The following is a 19894-nucleotide window of genomic DNA, read 5'->3' on the forward strand; positions in this document are numbered from 1 at the left end:
CTCTAGATGCCAAGTTACATATTAGTTGATACACAGCCAATAAGTATACTCCTCAATAACTCATGCCCATATTTCTTAAATTTGGTAATTAATGAGGGGTTTCACCTGCACCAAAATAAGAATTTAGAGCCAATGACATGTTCCTCCTCAACTGAGCATATACTTGTATTCAGAAAACCAGAGACCTAACAATAGTTTTCTTTCCAATCTTGACAATATACCACAAGCAGAACTTCCTTTTTTGCAATACGTAAAGGATCTGCAGTCAGACAGACTAAGTATGATGGGTATGTGCCTAAAGCACTTTTAATTTTTAATTATTGTTAGTTATAATTATCTGACTGAAAGCCCAGTGATATGACTGGAATGGGTCTTGTTTTTCTTGTAATTTATTAGTTTTATAACTAATAATGATTAAACATTAAAAACGCTCCAAGCACATTCGCTAATCAACTTGTTTTAACACTAACCAAGTCTGCTAGAGTACTGTCTGGTTAATTTTCTGATTTTAGAGGAAGACTGATGTTCTGATAGCAGGAAAAATGTATGAATTGCTAGGTCTTTGAGAGCCCTCCAATAGTTGAAAGACAAAGATGGGATTTCTGTTTTAAAGAAACACACACCCCACTTGAAAAAACAGCAAAATTATGTACTGAATTAATTAATGCTTTCCACCAAATTAAGAAAGAATTTATTATGGGTTGTTTCCAGAAAGAGTCTCCTGGGGTTTAATATCTAAGCCCAGCACAAACTGTAAAACACAGCACAAGGATCATAAAGGAAAGTGCTACTTTTTTGCCACAGTCACAGCTCAGGTTCTAGGACAGTGTATTTTTTTTTTTTTTTTGAGCAAACGGTACTTCAACAAGGTATTTTGTGAAACCTCCTCAAACAATTCAGGTCAGGATTTACATCACTGATGCAACTGGGAGCTTTAGTGACAATTTCTGAAATATCTGCATATATAGAGGGCTGTTTGGAAGAGGATATCATAGCATTTTACAAAACGTTTAATTAAGCCTCACCACAGCACTGGCAAGTAGGTATGTACTATTACCCCCATTTTCCAGACCTGAAACAGAGACATTAAATGCCCAAGGGGACAGAGTGAAATGATAAAGCCAGGAACAGAACCTAGATTTTATAACTCTTATATTTGTGCACTGATTACTAAGGGTTAAGTTGAGCTTTTGGGTTCAGCCCTGGGAAGGGGGCACAATGCAGCTGTGATGCTCCCAGAGGAAGTAACTGGGCTTCTGAGAGGTTCAATTCCTGCCCTCTTGCTCTGGAGGGCACCAGGAACTTTGCTGCAATTCTTTTCAGGGTGAAGCCTGGTCCCCCACTAATACTCAGCCAGCTCCACTGGCTGCTGGATGGGGTAGAGCCATGACTTCCCTCCACTCCTCACCCTGATCTCCTGCTGTACCCAGAGCCACAATTGAAGGAAAACTGATGTGGCTACACAGCTACACGCCCCTATCTGGCCCAGTTAGACCAAGCCACAATCGAGCCCAAGATTATTAGCATCATAGGAATCAGAGATTTATTAGATTGAGTAGATCCATTAACAGGGGCAGGATATATTCCCTCTCTGGAGGACATAGATATTTAACGGATAACACCCTCCATTATATATGCAAAGACTGATTATTTTTCCCCTTTAAAGAAGCAGTTTTAGAGCCGCCTCCAAAGCCACTGAAATAGATGGAAAGGCTCCCAGTGACTTTGATGGGCACTGGATCAACATTAGTGACAAATCATTGTTAATGTAATGAGTGCAGCTTGTGTGCAGCAATTTTTGCCAGTTTATGGCTTAAATCTGCAGCTTTTGATATACACTGAAAAGGGAAAAAAAAATGATGATGCTAGCCAATGAGCCATGGCATCCTCTTTCTTTCTGATGTGTTGACATTTAAAGAAACTTGGCACTTAAAATTACAGCGAAATCTTCCAGTGAAGCTCCCTTAATTCAGTGGTTTGACTTATCTTCAAATCTGAACAGAAAGGAAAGCCTTTCTTTCCTAGCAGGTACCTGAACACCTGCACTAGGAAGGAACTGGCAGATACCTTGTTCTCTCAGTACCTGGATTATTTGTGTGTTGTTTATTATATCCCTTGCTTTAGTTTTCATCAATTGTAATCATTTAGAGGGAAACGGTATGATTAGCAGCATAGAAGCAAACAGCAGGAATTAATCCTTTAAATACAAATATTTTATTGGTTATGCCACGGCTCCTCGGAAAAACAGTGGGGCAAAGAGCACAGATGAAAACCCTCTTTGAGTTTCCTCTAAAATCACTATTCAGTCACAATTTGCTTAATGCAATTCTTAATGCAAGCAATTAAGAATTTAGATTTCACAACTCTGCTTAACAACACAAGTTTAACTATCAACACCCAACATGTGTCATGATTTCAGTCTGTCTTCTAACTTGGCAGGGTTCCCTACTTTAGTATAAAGACTACCATTGCAGTGGGCAAAGTACTTTCACTAGTTCATATCCAAAGTATGGCTGTGCTGTACACTATTTCAGCTTCGGCAGGGCAGTACATTAAAGGCACACTCAGCAGCTAATGATTAGTTTGTAATATAGGTCCTAGAGATCATCTTCTGTTTCACAAAGGCTTCTTTCGTCTCTCTGTAGTATGAATAAGACTAAATTCAATTTTCATTTAACTCCTGAGATAAGTCTACACTTGTTTAATTAAATACATTTCAGAAGGCAGAATGAAGTACTACAGAACAAAAGTATTATAGGTTATGTGTAAATTTATTTCTATTAAGTGTCATTAGATGGAAAAAATATTTACAAGGCGTAAGACTTTCATCACATTCATAGATATCTAAGCTTGACTAGCTATCATCCTGAGTGTTCAGAATGTATAATATTGCACTAGTTTGCTGCAAAATGCTTAGTATAACCACAGATCTACTATTTTCTTTCACCATTATTTTCCACCTAGAATGGCATGTTCCATTGTTTTTTTCTACCCTCTCTTATGTGGGACGTCTTTACACACTATATATCACAATGTATTTATCCTTACAATGTTTTCCATTTTCCTTTTGATGGTGGAAGTGCTGCAATATTAAACAAGCAGGACCAAATTCTATTCTTTGTTACACGGGGGTCTATGAAGTTACTCTGGAATTACATCAGTGTAACTGAGAACAGGATCTTGTCTTTGTGGCTCCAACTGACTACCTGCAAATGTCATGCTACTGATGCAGCAACTTAATTTTTTTCCCCAAACTACTGAAATGTGAATTTGAAATGATAATCTCCTTTCTAACATGGTCCATATATGTCCCTTATGTCATACTATACCTAAGGAATCTGCTTAAAAATAGTCACACAGCAGCAGGGCTAACTTATGGCATGCCATTACATTTGCAAAATTAATTAGTTTTTTCTCCCAATATATGCCCTTCTCCCCACTCTCCTCCCTTTTTCTTGCCCTCTGAAACCTAAGGGATAGCTCGAGCATTGGCCTGCTAAACCCTGGGTTGTGAGTTCAATCCTTGAGGGGGCCACTTAGGGATCTGGGGCAAAATCAGTACTTGGTCCTGCTAGTGAAGGCAGGGGCTGGACTCGATGACCTTTCGGGGTCCCTTCCAGTTCTAGGAGATAGGTATATCTCCATATATTTATATTTAAAAGGGCACAATGGAAAGTTTCTCCTTGTCATGTAATATTAAGATTTCAAAAAAAAAAAAATACAAGTGAAATAAAATAGAACAGGTCTGATTCTGACATAAAATGAGTTATTCCTAATTTACAACAGTGGGAAAGCAAGATTAGAATTGAAAAGTCAGATTCGTCAAGCATAACTGTTTGATGGACGGAGACTTTAACATACAGGAGAAATTGCAGTGCTAAGAGACTAAAAGGTCTATGCAGATTAAACTGTTATTAGCAGCTAAACAAACTGGTTCACTAAGTAATACTAAATCTTCATTACTCAACTAGCAGACAAAAATTTAATAAACAGCCAAGGAATTTAAAACAGGCAACCTACAAATAAGCAACTGATGAGTTAATCATCCTAAATAAGGTTGCCAGTTCAAAAGTCTTCCTAACTAATTTATTCACATACTCTGTGCCTTGCTTGGCTCAGTTATTTCAATCAATGAAAGCCCCTACTTCAAGTAAACACCCTATTCTGAGTCACCACTAAATTCACGAGTAAAACTGTGTAGTTAAACATTGAATTTTCATTCAGCCAACACCATTTAAAATTACTTGTATAATTATTATGAACACAGGAATTTTAAATGCACACAAATCCTGTGTAAAAACTGGAAAATTACAATTATGATTCAAATTTATCTGATGAAAGCTGCTATTTGCATAGATTTTGCTATGCACAACACTTCAGAATTTGAACACTATGTAATTAAAATGGTTAATTGCAAAAAGCAGTTGGTCGTTAGGACTATAATTTAACAAGGTTCTCTGTATTTGACCATCTGATTTAAAAGGTTAATGCAGTGACCTAGGAAGCCACTGCACCCATTTGAATTGTGCTGGCATTTTGACCAAAGACCACTTTAAAGGAAAAAGGGGAGGAAAAATCCAAGCTCGCTTTGTAAGCCAGTATTATCTTCTAAAACCTACACAGTGAGAAATCACAAAAACAAAATCTGCCGACTTTATTAAAATATTAACAGGGTATAGTTAAAACTTTTGTACACTTATGCAAATGAGGTTGCTAGAACAAGGGAAAGAAGAGGTTCCCCTGGGAGAAAAAAATATAAAATCAACAAAGTGAAAAGATCAACCATCCTTCCACTGCATGACAGCACGACACAAGAGGCATCAGCTTGGGAATTCAGCAAGATAAATAAAAACCCTCCAAAGTTTAAGTAAATCATGGTTTATAAAGCTAATAGATTTAAATGAGGCATACAGTATCCTTCTATAAAAAGATTACATTTACCAGGGGACAGTAGCAGTATTTTGGCAGAAGTGCTAAACAGGTAAAATATGTATGATAAGGAAGGCCAGACTGAGAACCTCTGTGTATCTGTTTAAAAGGTAAAGCTCTGGTAGCCAATTTTTCTATGTGATAATTAGATATGCAGGGCTTTTCTCTGCTGCTAGATTAACACAAAGTTACAGCTCTGTGGCAGGTTCTCTGCATTTCAACGGGTTTAACACTGAAGGTCAAAACTTAATTTTAAGCATAATTGATTCAACACTAACCTGACCTATGAGGAAAGATTTTAAAAACTGGGCATGTTTAGTCTTGAGAAAAGAAGACTGAGGGGGGATGTGATAACAGTTTTCAAATATGCTAAGGGCTGTTATAAGGAGAATGTGATCAATTGTACTCTGTGTTCACTGAAAGTAGGACAAGAAGTATTGGGCTTACTCTGCAGTAAGGGAGAATTAGGTTAGGTATTTGGAAAAACTTTCTAACTCTCAGGGTAAAGCTCTGGAATAGGCCTCCAAGGGAGGCTGTGGAATCCCCATCACTGAAGGTATTTAAGAACAGGTTGGACAAACACCTGTCAGGGATGATCTAGATTTACTTGGCCCTGCCTCAGAGCAGGGGGCTGGACTTGATGATCTCTCGAGGCCTCTTCCAGGGCTATACTTCTATGATTCCCAACACTGCTCCTGAGAACTCCTCCAACATTAAGTGCTAAACTCTATCTCTTCAGCCAATGCGTGCAGTAGCAGCAGAAGGGGTGCAGTTGCCCCTGAGGGAGCTCCCAGAGCCCTTGTGCCTGAGGCAGACCTACTGCCTCCAGGAGGGCCAGGGGAATCTAGATCAGCGCAGTCTTTTGAAAAAGTGCAATGCATACTTCTGTCTGCGCGTGTGGAGACAGGAACGGGGGACCCCTCACACGCACACTTTGAGAAGGCTGAAATCAATGGAGCTACATCCACTTATGCCAGCAGCGAAATTGGACTGTAGTGCCTAGTTTTAACAATCTGCTACACGCTATTACGCCTTTGCAGCTGTGGCTGGTCTGATTAGAATTCTATGTTCAAGTAGCACGTACATTTTGTTCTTGTACCTAGATAGGTAGGATCCCTTAACTTTTTACTTAACACTGGGGAAGGGGGGATGTCAGAACCTTAGTTTAGTCTTTGTGTATTAATCATTCCCTACATTATTAATAGAGAAAAGGAAATTATTTACATAGTGCTTGATGTAGACATGTCAGTATGTAGCAATGCTACTGTCAAGAGAAATACTCATAAAGAATCATGATATCTGTCTTGTCTTATTTTATGCCAGCCAGGCTCGGAGATCCCTTTCTCCTGATAGCACCCACGGGGAGAGAGAGAGAAAGAGAGACTAGGAGAGTTTGCTGCTGTTGCAAAGAGGGAGGGAAAACCATGGTTATGCATTGATTAAAGAAATGGTCTAAAAGCTGTGCAGTGATGAGAGGGTTATTACATACAAACAAAATAATTGCTGTCAGTTTCTATTTACTTATTTCAAAAACATACCTGAAGTTCTGTCTGAAAGAAGAACTTCTGTGGGCACTGGGAACAGTCATAAATTTTATCCTCCTGCCCGTGGACTGCAAAGATATGCTGCTGCAGTTTATTTGCCTGTACAAAAACTGAAATAATACAGTGTGATCAGAGATTAAGTTTGCTTTAGGTAACTTCTGCCCTATATTTGCTGCACATTTATTATGGCTGTAATCCTAAAAGGTCCAATGATATTTATCAATAAATCATCAATATTTGTGTTTCAGTACAATTATCCTGCAAAAGTGGACAATATTAATAATTTAAGTTTTAAAGAATAATGTTTAGCTTAGTTATAATAGACTCTAAATATCATATCGATTTTTGAAATTCCACCATAAAGTCACTGCCATCCATTCATAATTGGATGAACCCAATTGTAAAATCGAAAAAAGGGTGTCACCTCTTTTGCAGGGAGCTGTGAGCCAATCATAAGTGCATGAGATTTATTTATAATGCAGGAGAATTGGACCAGTAGAGACCTAAGGGGTTAATCTAGAAGATGTGTGACCAATGCAACATTTCTGGCAGACTACAAAGGAAGTGTGAACCTGCAGATATAGTCTGTTGCAAAGACAACCTGCATAACTATTTTGTCGATACAGAATAGAAGAGATAAGTGTAACAGTATTTATGACATTAAATCTTAAGCACTTTTATAATTTTGAACTGAAAGTAATTCTGATTTTGGAAATCAAGCATGCTGAGTTTATGATTTATTTGGTTAAGATAATTTCTCAGCCTACTTCACATCTCATTTTAGATCAATGTTTATGGGTTCTAGACCTATGCAATATGCAAAAGTAGCTTCTTACTAACTGAATTTAAAGAAATATTATTAAGGATTTACCAGTACTTCATAGCATGTCTCAGAGGCTAAATCTACACTACTAGGTAGGAGTGTGACTGCCCTGCTCATGTACACGTACTCATGTGAGCCTCACTGAGCTAGCACAGGTATGAACAGCAGTGTAGCTGTCGTAGCACGGGCAACGGAGACATGGCTTAGCCATGCAGAGTAAAAGACCTGCCTGAAACTAGTTAGTACATACTCAGCATGGCTTAGCTCCTGTGGCTACAGAAAGTACATGTACACGAGCTGAGCTTGCAGTGTAAACATAGCCAGAAAAGGACAAATTAAGTTCAAAACTACAAATTGCAGTCTCTCAAACTGCAGATCAAATCCTGAGAGGTCATGAGCACCTGTACATGCTCCACTGAAGTTAAGGGGAACTGCGGGTGCCGAGTGCCCCTCATGATTCAATCCTTTATTTTTTACTTAGCTCATAGTCACACATGTAGAAAACGAAAGACAGGAGTCATGAACACATCCAGCATTACTTTAACATTTTGCAAATACAAATTGTTAATTGCAATTTTAAAAAGCATATAGAGCAGGTGACAACAGATCCTGCAGACAGTCACTTTAACCAAGATCATCCAAATTTGCTTTGCAGAGACAGCTTAAGGTTAACTACAAAAGATGGATAAACAGCAAGATGTTAGATATGTGCTTTACACAGAAAAAACAAGACCTGGGCATATATATCTGAGGGCAGATTCTGGTCTTACAATGAAAAAAATGAATACAGCAGTTGTCAAAACTATACAGTTTTAGGGTTTGATCTTACCAACCCTTTACTCACATGAGTACTTCCACTGAGAACTGACTACAGGCTACTTGTGTATGTAAAAAGCACTCACACGCGTGAGGGGTGCACAGGAGCAGGTCCTTACCTCACAAGAAATGTGTTTAGAAATGTACCCAACAAATGTAATTTTAAAAGGGCTATAATTAGCTTCTTGAGCTTGGGAACTGATACATGGTGTAAAAAAATCACAGTGCTGTTCTTCATTCCTCCATTCCTCCATAGCTCGTTTTAGACTGGTGATATCTTAAACGTTTCCAAGCAGAGCATTTTTTCCCAAGGAATGGAATACTGTATTTTAAAAATCCCCTGTGTGTCATTTCTGGATCAAGCCATGCACACTGAGGCTTGTCTAGGTCTTACTGTCTTACCTGTGAAACAAACAGGGCATTTGAATGTGCCTCCCATCCCCTCAAAGCTGTGCTCAATCAGGTGACACAGAAGCTTTGCTGGAGAGTCAAACATCTGGTTACACAGCTTGCACTCATGATTGATGCCTTCCTCTGCAAGGTTCAAATGATACAACTTGTTAGTGACACAGCAGATTAGTGTCTGAAATGCAGCAGTCTGCTAGAAATGGTAGAGCTGGATTGCACAGCTTCAAGGACCCAAAGACATTACAATTTCTGTGTCCCTATTACAAAAGCACACACAGTCACTTGTACAATGTATTCAGGTGTACAGCCGCAAGTCAAATTTAGGGGCATTTATTTTCAGCTGTGATGAAAGTGATGCTGTGATCAAACCACCAGTAACATATATGCCTGTTTACAGGCTTGTGACAATATTGTACCTTTGCACCTTGCATCTTACCACAAAGGCAGAACATTGTTCTCTGGATATCTATTATTAAACATTCAAACAGCATTTAAAACAAATTGAACAGTGTGAATTCAACCACCACCACCAGAAAGAGTGAAAACCCATCTTCACCTCAGATTATATTGCAAGTATATAGGAGGAGAAGAGGAAACTAACAGGGAATAGCAGGAATGCAGGGCTAACTCAGCCTTCATTTTATATGTAATGCCTTTTTTAGGTTGAAGTGAGACCACTGATGGTATTTAAATGGCATTTTTAAACTGAATTTCCCTTTCATATATATTTGTTTTGAACAGACCTTTCATGGAGATGTTCTGAATACAAAGAACCTATTTAAAAATCCCCTTAAATTCTGGTTTATTAATAGATAAACTTTCACTATTATTTTTATTATTATTATTATTTTTACCAGCATATTAACCTAATACATTAATTTGTCATTTTTGGTGTTTTGTTCAGTTAGGACATATTGTGAGATATTGGAACAACATTTCAAAAGACTCCCAGAAATACAAATGAAATAATCTGTATTTGGGCAGGGGGCGGAGGGGAGGGAGAGGAGCAGGGGAGATACCTGTTTTGTGCATGCCAGTAAATATGCCCACATTTTAGGACATTATATGCGAAATTCTCATGAAAATATATTTTAAAAAAATCAAGTTCTGGCCTATGAGATATGCATTACTTTATGTCTTCATCTCAAAATCTCATCTAATTTACATTTTTAATTCCAGAATAGCAATAAGCGATTATAGTATACTATGAAATAACCTTCTGCTAAATGTATTTGCATCCTTCAAATAATTTGAGAAAGAGCATAGAAAACCTCTGTTGATAATTGCTTTTATATTACCTTTTTATAACCTTAAAATGGCTGAACAGAGGAAAATTATTGTTTTCCATAAGGCCTCTGAAACTTAAGGAATCTCAAAGCCCTTACAAAGTAACAAGTTAAATAACAGTAGTATGGTAACAGTGAAGGCAAATGGAGCAGCCATTATGCACTTGTAAATAGCTCTCACACACACACAGCCTGCATATTAGAACCTGGCTTTTTGTTGAAAACAGGACCAGCAGGGGAGGGTTGGTGGCATGTAGCTGGAGAGAATTCCCAGAGTACATGTGTCTTAAAGGGCCCTAACCTCACCAAGAGGATATTAAAAAAAATCTGTAAGTGGTGCCTTGTGCAGGAGTAAGCTACTGCCTGGGCCAGTATTAGGAGCTGTCTACGCTGCTCCAAAAACAGGTAAGCTCCTGAAGCACTTATAAGTGGTGCTCTGTTCCCCATACTGCCTGTGACACATACAGAGCAGAGAGCAGAATGCTGATGACAAGAAAGGCTTGAGGAGAAGAGGCAGCATCAGTGAAGCATGAATGGATAGCTCCTCCCACTGAGGGTATGCCAGGCACCTCTAACATGTAGGGCACGTTTCTCTACCCTGATCTGCACTATGATCCTCTATTCATAAAATGACTGCAGAATATGCAATAAAGGCCCCCACAGTGTGCATAGCCAGTTTAGACTGGAGGGGGAAATGCTATCCTTTTTCTTTGTAATGTTTCATGGAGAAAGAAGGGGGAGATTGAGGGAAGTGGGGGAAAGACCGACAGATGGGATGGGAAGGAAGTAAAAATAGAAAAGGGAGACAGAAAGGAGAAGAGAGAAAACACTGGTGTGAGTACAGAGGCCCAGGACTTCAACTCTCCATTCTGACTACTCCAGAAATTCTCTACACGGACAAAACCGAGAGGTGGAATATTTGTCAGAACACTAGGATTCTAATTTGAATTTTTTTTAATTACTGATCTGCACAGCCACCAAAGATGGGCAGATACTTAGCATTTAAGTATGAAAATGTTTTTAAAACTTCCTTTCTCCCAATCTCCTGTATTATCCAATCTGGCTTCCTAGAAGAGACTCTTGTGTGCCCAGTTTCAATCCTGTGCAAATCTGCATAGTTTAGTAATAAACCCCATGGGGAAAAAAGGCAGGGAAATGGCTTTGTAATGGAGATGCTGTAGAACCCTTAACCAAATAGCTGTGAACAATGACAATGCAGTATAATAAACATGTAAAGTACAAAGCTGATACTATGGTAATAGAAAGAATTCCTTCAAATAGTAAATCAGAGAAATCATGTTTAACATTCACTTTCTAACTTCCATATACTGTATTATTCAGAAACCCATTCACCTGTGATTCATATATAGCATATGGTCCCGTGTGAGCACTCATTAGGAAAAATGTTTCCTTTGTGGCTAAATACCTATAATTTCAGCAAAATTAAAAATGTGAAATATATGTAATATTCAATATGAGACTGAAATTATATTCTCTGGGTCTTCACATGTTTAATTAGGTAACACTGATTGCATATTTTCTTGGCTGATCCCTGCAGTATTTTACATAGTTAAACCCATAACAAACTAAACCTGGAATGAAAAATAATAAAACATAATAGGTTCCTGCAGATCTGGAAATGTATCCCACTCGAGGCAAGACCTTTTGATTTGCAAATCCACTTCTGAATTATAAGGCCTTCTCCTCACCGGTGGGGTTTTGATTCCACTCCCACAGGAGTCCATTATGTATTTCTTGTGTCTATAAAACCATCCAGGAAGAAAAAATGGGGATCGGGGGGAGGGAAAGTACCCTGGTTAGCACGACAAACATTTCTCTATTCATGCATGTGTATCCTATGAAAATGCCCAAAGATACAGAGAGAACTGCTGCTACAATCTCTCTCTTCTCTCTGGCATTTTAATAGAATTTTACATAGAAACACAGAGTATGCATAGAGATACAGGTGTATCTTTGGAGAATAACTTTCTTGAATTATATAAGATCACATAGGCACATGTGAGACAGCTTCATGGTGACAATACAGTGTCTGACAGCCAGCACACCATTCAAGCATGTGCTGGTGGGCCCTAGTAAAAGAAAACATGCCATCATTTCCCTCATTTTTATTCCATTTTTTTAACATGACAGGCATCCATAAGAGAGTCCCACATAACTCAAGTGAATTATGCAGCCCTTCTCATTTGTAAAATAAAATGCAGATTTTTGCTCCTTGCTTTGCTAGATCTTCTCCCATTTCTCCTTAAGTGTATCTGTGTGTGAATCTATTGATTTTAACACCAAACAAGCAATACATTGCAAACAAGATTCTAAGGTTTCTTTCCCTTTCCCCCCCAAGCTCAGAATACTAAGCATTAATTTTACACTTCATTTCTCAAAAAAATAATAGGATGTGCTCCTGTTTAAAACAAGCAGGCCTGCTGGATTCTGTCAGGTTGAAACTATGTCAGGCCAAAAGAGGAACAGAGTGCTTTGTGTAAAAGTATCATGGGGAGATGATAGTATCCTGTAATGTTCTCAGTACCTACTTTTGTCTCCAAAAGCATTTGATCCCTGGCAGACACATACTTATTTCCATACTGGTCTTGAGGGAAGCCAGTAGGAATGAGAGCTGATTATCTGAATCCTGAAGGTGAAACCTGGGTGGTGCCCACTGATGTCAAAGGCAGGCATTTGTATAATTTTTTAGGTACATAATTTACTGTCTGTTAGTGAGGATTAGTGGGTCGCCCCGACCCAGCTGAACTGCAGTGGTGAAGCACACAGTTTATTGTTCTTAAGTTCAAACGCATTTATGTGATAGTTCTAAATATGCTGATAGGACGCTTAATAGCATTTACACTGTCATTCTGCCCATTTTATAGTGGGAATATGCTTCTCCATAAAGCTATTTCTGTTGCAGCAATGTGCATCTAATACATATTACAATGAGTCTCTAAGCCACTAAGAGAACTGACAATAGCAGCCTCCTGGCGAGGATGCAGTATAATTAATAATGCTGTATTAAACCCATGTTCTGTATCAGCTGCATTTCTAATTATAACTATATTCATGGCAATATAAAACAGTGCATTAACACTGTCATGCAATGACATGTTATCAAACCAATAACAAATGAGAGATTTGAACAATAAAGAGACACTGTCTTTACTGTTAGTTAAAACTTCTTTCTGCAACTTGATTTAATAAAACAAAATTCTCCCTTACAGAAGAAAATAAAATAGTCTCAGACCATGTTGTGAAGAAATTTAAGACAATCTGACACTCATTCTTGATAGCAGCATGTAAATCCCACACTGCAGCTCTTCCAAAAAACACTATTATTTCTGCTTCATTGCAGCAAATTAAGGTTAAGGGGAGGCTACAATGAGGCGTGCACATCCTGGGGTTACCTATACTTCTAATGAATCTTGATATAGTGAAATGCAGCGTAACCAAACATTAATGTACTATGTCACAAATCTGGTAACATTCAATGGGGCCCTGTAAGAGGTGCTTTAGTTACAGTAAAAAATAAATAGATATTAGAATAAACACATGGAAATAAATTGAGAAATGGAAGAAACTGTTGTTTATGCCATTCATTTCCAAGTAAAGCACTATTTAAAACAAACAAACAATCCAAGCCCTTTACACCATGATGTTATTTAGTAGGTGACTACAAACAGACTAGGAAAACAAATAAACGAAACAAGATCTGATAATAAAGAAAACCCATTAGCAAACAAAGAATATAGAAGCAGTGTGAGAAAACTAACAATTTAATTCTAGACGGATGGCACTGTTTTACTATTGATTTGTCATTAAATGCCACAAAAATGAGTGTAGAACCAAGCTCTGAGCAAAGAAGCATGTAGACTATAAGCAAATCAGGGTCACAAGCAGGAAACAGTGGACCAACAAATGTTCAAATGAGATTGTTACTATAATGTTAGACATGCGGGATGATGTTACTTCACCAATATTTGTTACTTAAGAAAGCTTCTTACTGTACAAAATATCTGAGCTATATTTCTCATTTATATTTTCCTAATTAATCCAGGAGGATATAGTTGCACCCTTCTTTAAACCCCTAGAGAATGCTTCCCAATATCCTTCTGGAGAGATGAGACCCATGTCTTTTCTCCCAAGTGTCTTCAGGAGACACAAATGAGCTCTGCTAGCCTTACCTTGGCACCACTGGGACAAAGACACTCTTCAAAACAGTACCCTGACAATTAAGTAGTCTGGTTTTGAAAGGCTTGGGATTGATGGCATGGACAGCGAAATATCACCTGGGGAACTGGGTGTAGTCCTCTGTGGGTTGCTTGAGGTCAGTTACTATAGCAACATAGAATGAGCTCAACCTTGTAACTGACCCTTATCTTTTTTTGATCTGTGGGACACTTGGGGCCATAGCTGGAAATCAACTGGAAAATAATCTGGTCACATATCAGAAAGAAAACTATTTATACTATTTATCCAGGTAGAGCTGATCTCTCCCTTTGACAACTCTGCTACATTATGAGGCCCTTAATGTTTCTACACTATTCAATAAACTTATGTAGACAATCTATACTTATATACTGTAACAAAATGCAACCACAGGTATCTTTATTGTTGGTTATATTGATATAGTGCCAAATTCTTCCATTGCTCCCAGCTCCTGCAGTTCCACAGACTTGACTATGTAGATACATATACATCTACACACCTCTCACAGAGTTTAATATTTTAGGGTGTCATCTGCAACTCATATTCTTTTGTGCTTTATCTCGCAGATGAAATATTATTCTGCTTTGAAATATATTTTTATGATCTAGAATGGCACAAAACTGATGTCTTTTATGAGCTGAAGATTGGTTAATAAAATCTTGTATTCCTGCTTCAGTCCTATGACAATTTTACTATTATAAGTTTTTAAGGGATATGACAGCTGTCCACAGTGGTTAAAAACATCACTTTAATGAAAAAAGATAACACGAGGTGTTTTATATTTCTAGATAGTGCATAAGAAAACTCAACAAAATGCATTTGCTTTTGAAGCATATCCAAGTTTATTGATTAAAATTAATGATATCTTCCTTATTTTTCCTGTATATTGAAATACAGCTCTTTATAATGGTTTGACAAAAACAAATTGTGGATATGCCCAGCTTCCTGCAGGTGAAGTTGATTTTGGAAAGCAGTGAACGTATGAAGAGATAAAAGTCTCAAAACCTCTTTTCAAATTTCACTAAGAGGCAGCATTCTACTGATCTCCGGTAATAAACTTTCTAACACTGCCTTTGTTGTACTCATTACATGGCTCTCTACTCCTAAAAAGCTATTCTTTTTCAGAGTAAATTAGCCCAAACCTACCACACACTTTAAACTCTTTTCATTATCCCATGAGACTCTCGAGCTCAAAATATGCAGGGGAATTAGATTCCAAATTATTTATTTGGTAGCATGGAAGTTCGTGGTATACACTGTATACAGTACATGTTAGTAGATTGCAAAATTAAAATGACCATTAAAAGAAGCAGGCTCCCAGGGGCTGAGAATGATACTGTGTAAATTGCTGTGGGATTTCCTATTGAATGGAATTACAGACTGACTTCTGAATGTTACTCAAGAATTGACACTGTATCACAGTGTATCTAGAGTTAATGTCTGTCAGCCTCACTCTAGAAACCTCTCTTTTCTGCATGGTTTATGTCAAATTTTCCTCTGGGCTGAAGTTATGAGCCTGAGTCTCCTCTTACATCAGTGTAAATCAGGTATAACGAGAGGTAAATGCAGGAGCGGCGCCAGGGTTTTTGGCGCCCTACGCGGGGGTCCTTCCGCGCTCCCGGTCGTCGTCGGCAATTCTGCGGTGGGGGGGTCCTTCCACGCTCCCGGTCTTCGGGGCACTTCGGCGGCGGGTCCCGGAGCGAGTGAAGGACCCGCCGCAGAATTGCCGCCGAAGACCCGGAGCGCAGAAGGACCCCCCTGCCACCGAATTGCCGCCCCCCCAAATCCTGGTGCCCTAGGTGACCGTCTAGGTCGCCTAAATGGAAGCACCGGCCCTGGGTAAATGAAGTCCTACACACACACACAAATGTAATTTGTATGAAACTGATAAACCAGTAACACTGGCCAAAGTCAAACACAGTATAATTGTTACACAAGCTTCCTCATGCTGCGCAACTCTGCCTATGTATTTTAGTCATGGGCCCAATTCACTACTGCATATTCCCCATTTTAATGGTGTCAGGTCACTTTAAAACTGAAGTAATACAGTGGTAAATCATGAGTTGCAGTACCTATACAATTCCTGTATTGGTATCCCCTGAATAATTCTGCCAATTGATACATCTCAATCAACAAATGGTCTACCATCTTTCCATGTCTGTTCTCCATACCATTCTATCACTGGAGCTCATTCCTAATATGCAACACCCCTGCTACTTCCACCCTGGTGTTCCACTGAGCCAAGCCGGACAGTATCAAATACAATTGCGTGTTATGGACAAATCATAAACATCAATTTTATCTAGATGGCACCTACTCACCTTTATGTTATATATGTCCCCAAGGAAATTAAAAATAAAAACAAACTCCTATATAATCTTATCAGAACCAAATAGTATTCCATTGTACTGTATCAAATATGGAAGTCTTTAAATCCAATCTAAACGAAGAGAAATCCATGACATCTTTCAGTTTACAGGCCTGTGTACAGAACAGTGCATTCCACCACAGATGCAAAGAAACACGATGCCCCCAGTGCTATTTTAGCAAACTCCTAGCTCCATAAACCCAGTGTCTTGTGACATAAAAATAGTGTGATCGTGTACAGGGTACTGGTAGGTCATTGCAATAATTTGGAGCTACTCAAGGATTATAAGGGATACTAAAACCAAAACCTTAAACTCTGCCTGCACTCCGTTGGAGACTAATGCAAAATACGAAGGAAAACACAGGTACAATTCCTTCATTTGCTCCTAACATTGTCACATCCAGTGGGGATCAGGATGAAACCACCAAACTCATCTTTGCTTGTGTCCAAATCTAGGTATAGAGAGGTGAGAGGCTAAAGTGCTAAGTCACTGTGGCACCCAGCCCCTTCTACCACACTGAATGTCCCGGATGCAGGCTTACAACGCATACTCAGGATCACACACACATTATTTTTAAATTTTTAAAACCCCCACTGAAGAATGTCACTGATCTTCAGATTAAAGTGCCCAAGAACACTTTGACACAATAGACTATAAATCTATCATGTAAATAATCATCAGATTAATGGTCTATAATAGTATATAATTAACATGACAGACAGGCTCCAAGCTAGTTGTTGTCATCTACAGAGTTTACAGGAATGTATCATACCACTTCCATTAATGTGTGTTGGGGGAAAACAAGAACCATTATAATGTGTGTGTGTGTGTGGGGGGGGCACACACGTAGAAACAAAGGAAATGTGACACAAACCACTCCACTGGATGGATAGAGGGATCTCCCAGCCATTCAATTAATTTAACCTTTAAACACCAATATTTTGCCTGTATACTGTAGCACATATGTTAAGGGCTTGTTAGCACTAGAAATCTGTACTGCTTTCATTATACATAGTTAAAGTGTGGGCACAGTCAGATCAGTATAAAAGTGCTTTATGGTATAGCTATTCCCATACAGGAAGGGAAATAGCTACATAGGTACCAGTCACCTTTACACCACTATAACTGACTCTACACTATGGCTTTAAGCTGTATAGCAATTTTGGTAAAACAAACAAACAAACAACCACTGTCATATTTCTTCACTGAAAACAATCTACTCACCTCTACATGACAGATAACAATGGCTACATGGGACCTTAAATGTTCACTTAACTGGCATGTGCATATATGTCTGGGTAGATGAAAAAACACATGTTCATAAGTGAAGATTTCTAAGGAGCAAACAACATATTTTATTCTTCTAGACAATCAGAAAGAAGATTTGGTCTGAGGACAGAAAATATCTTATGCAAATTTCTATATTTCCATACTAAAGGCATATTCTCAAGTCAATGTGCAGAGCATCTCCCACCAATGCCAATGGGATTTGCTTGACTGAAGCACCACACATCAGGTGGAGAATGTATCCTTTATTAACTTGGCCTTAAAAAAATCCCCCACAAACCAAGTTTCTTAAAAGAGATTTCAACATCATACAACCATTATGCATAGTATGAAATGTGAAATTTACTCTCAGTAGCACATGGCCAGTTGCTCCACATAAAAAAACCGCACCGTTAGATTTGTTGTTCATTCTGCACGAGTTGGCCCACTTATGATCGGACACAGATTTTGTCCAGCATAAGGACCTAGAAGTGCCTGAGATGAAACACTTGCTCTGTAAACTCTCCAGATGCAGCTGCGTGTGTGCATCTTGCACAGCAGCTCTGAGCTTAAACAGGTTGGCAACATAGCGAAACCATTTCAACCAAGTACTTCAGTTTTTGCTTTGGTATTGTTGCCTTTTTCATGTATTTATTTTGTTGTGTGAGTAGTCCAGTCAGACACAATGCTGACAGTGGTACATTCTCACTGAACAAGATAAACAGTTTGGTTTTATTTCTTTAATTTTTTAAGCAAAACAGCCCCCATCTTTTCATTTAATGTGTCTGGACAAGCTTCCGATCCCCAAAGGAAGACCTACGCAAACTGGTGTAGTGCAGAGTAGGAAGTTCTAGAGGATACACACAGGCTCCAGCAGAAAGTATTCTAGAGTTTTGGGGACTGCCTTCCTTTTTGTTCAATTAAAGGAAGATGAAATGCTGATCTCAGAAGGATTTTGACCCTCTTCTAGTCTTGGAAAAAAGAGTTAATATACAACCAAGTTAAAAGAAAATAACTAGGAGAAGACAATCTTGCAAAGTAGTCCTTGACTAATACTACTCTAGTATCTGCCATTTAAAAGTTAACTTTTGCCTATAGACAAGCCTACAGTTACCAGAGTTGTTTCCTTTTCAGCGGATAGATATTGTATCTCTGGTCTACTGTGTAGTGACTATTGGTAAATGCTGACTTCTTATTGATGATCATTGTATTTGAACTTAATGTTTCTTCCGGGTTCCTGGTTTGCTGATGCATAATGTGGTGTGTAGTAGGTCCCTAGTAAAAACAAAAGAACTCTGAGGGAAGAAATATGAGACGATGTATCATTCAGTACATTCACTGGCCCTAGCATGGCTACCCTCTTCTTAGGGTGGGGCCTAAAATAAAAGGACAGTCAGATAAAATTATACAGAGGTACAGAGAAGTTAAATGACTTTCCCAAGGTCACATGTCAAGTCAGTAGCAGAACCAAGAACAATACCCAGAAGCTCTGTGTGGTGGGGCAGCTGCCCCACTCCTGGAGAACAGGGATTAAAACAGCCAAGCTAGGCTGACTGGAGTAGCAGCCACAGCTGTGGCTAGCTCAATTAGGGCCCAGCTGGCCCTGGTAAGAGGGCTGTGGGCCAAAAGATGGAGGAGTCTCTTTCCAGCCTTGGAGGGAGAAGGACCTGGCTGCCTGGGAGCTCAGGGTAAATGGAACAGAGCAGGGCTGGAGAAAGGCAAGAGGCACTGGGGAACCTAGTAAACCCCCAGGTGGTGGGCCCTGCTAAAAAGCAAAAACAGGTACTGGGGTTGCAGAGGCTGCAGCCCGGGCTTAGGCAGAGGCAGCTGGTCCTAACCCTTGCCAATGATGAATGGCCTTTACAGACTGAAGCTAGATGACGACTGGCAGTAGCCACTGAGGCCAGGTGGGTTTAGAGGGTTGGGGGTTCCCCTGGGAGGGGAGACCCAGAGAGTGGGGGTACTGCTGGGGCAGAACCCCGAGGTAAAGTGCACTGGGGTCTGGGAGGGACATGGGGCCGGCGGCAGGCGAGACACCGGCCTGCAGAGGGCACTCCATATGCTGGAGAGCTAATTCCCAAGACGACCAGCAGGAGGCGCCGTGCTGGTGAGTCTTCGCTCGCTACACCCTGTTTTCCAATTCCCCAGTTCCAACTACAAGACAACACTCCATCCCATACTGTATAGTATATTTAAATTTAAAATTTATTGTACAGAGAATCTTAACTACTTAGGAGT

General features: G+C 39.2%; 1 protein-coding gene across 7 annotated transcripts in view; it reads right to left on the reverse strand.

The window, feature by feature from the left end:
- ZNF423 (zinc finger protein 423) overlaps positions 1-19894 on the reverse strand; it is a 319770-nt gene that overhangs the window by 18713 nt on the left and 281163 nt on the right. For 6 of the 7 annotated variants that reach the window (XM_034788253.1, XM_034788252.1, XM_034788251.1 and 3 more), the window contains 2 exons: positions 8515-8646; positions 6468-6583 (listed from right to left, as the gene is read on the reverse strand). In XM_034788253.1, coding sequence (XP_034644144.1) covers positions 6468-6583; positions 8515-8646 — 248 coding nt within the window. Of the gene's footprint in view, positions 1-6467; positions 6584-8514; positions 8647-19894 lie in introns of those variants that run through there. The other variant, XR_004647973.1, reaches the window with a different exon arrangement.

The sequence above is a fragment of the Trachemys scripta genome, chromosome 13 (assembly GCF_013100865.1).
Source record: "Trachemys scripta elegans isolate TJP31775 chromosome 13, CAS_Tse_1.0, whole genome shotgun sequence".
Taxonomy (NCBI): domain Eukaryota; kingdom Metazoa; phylum Chordata; order Testudines; family Emydidae; genus Trachemys; species Trachemys scripta.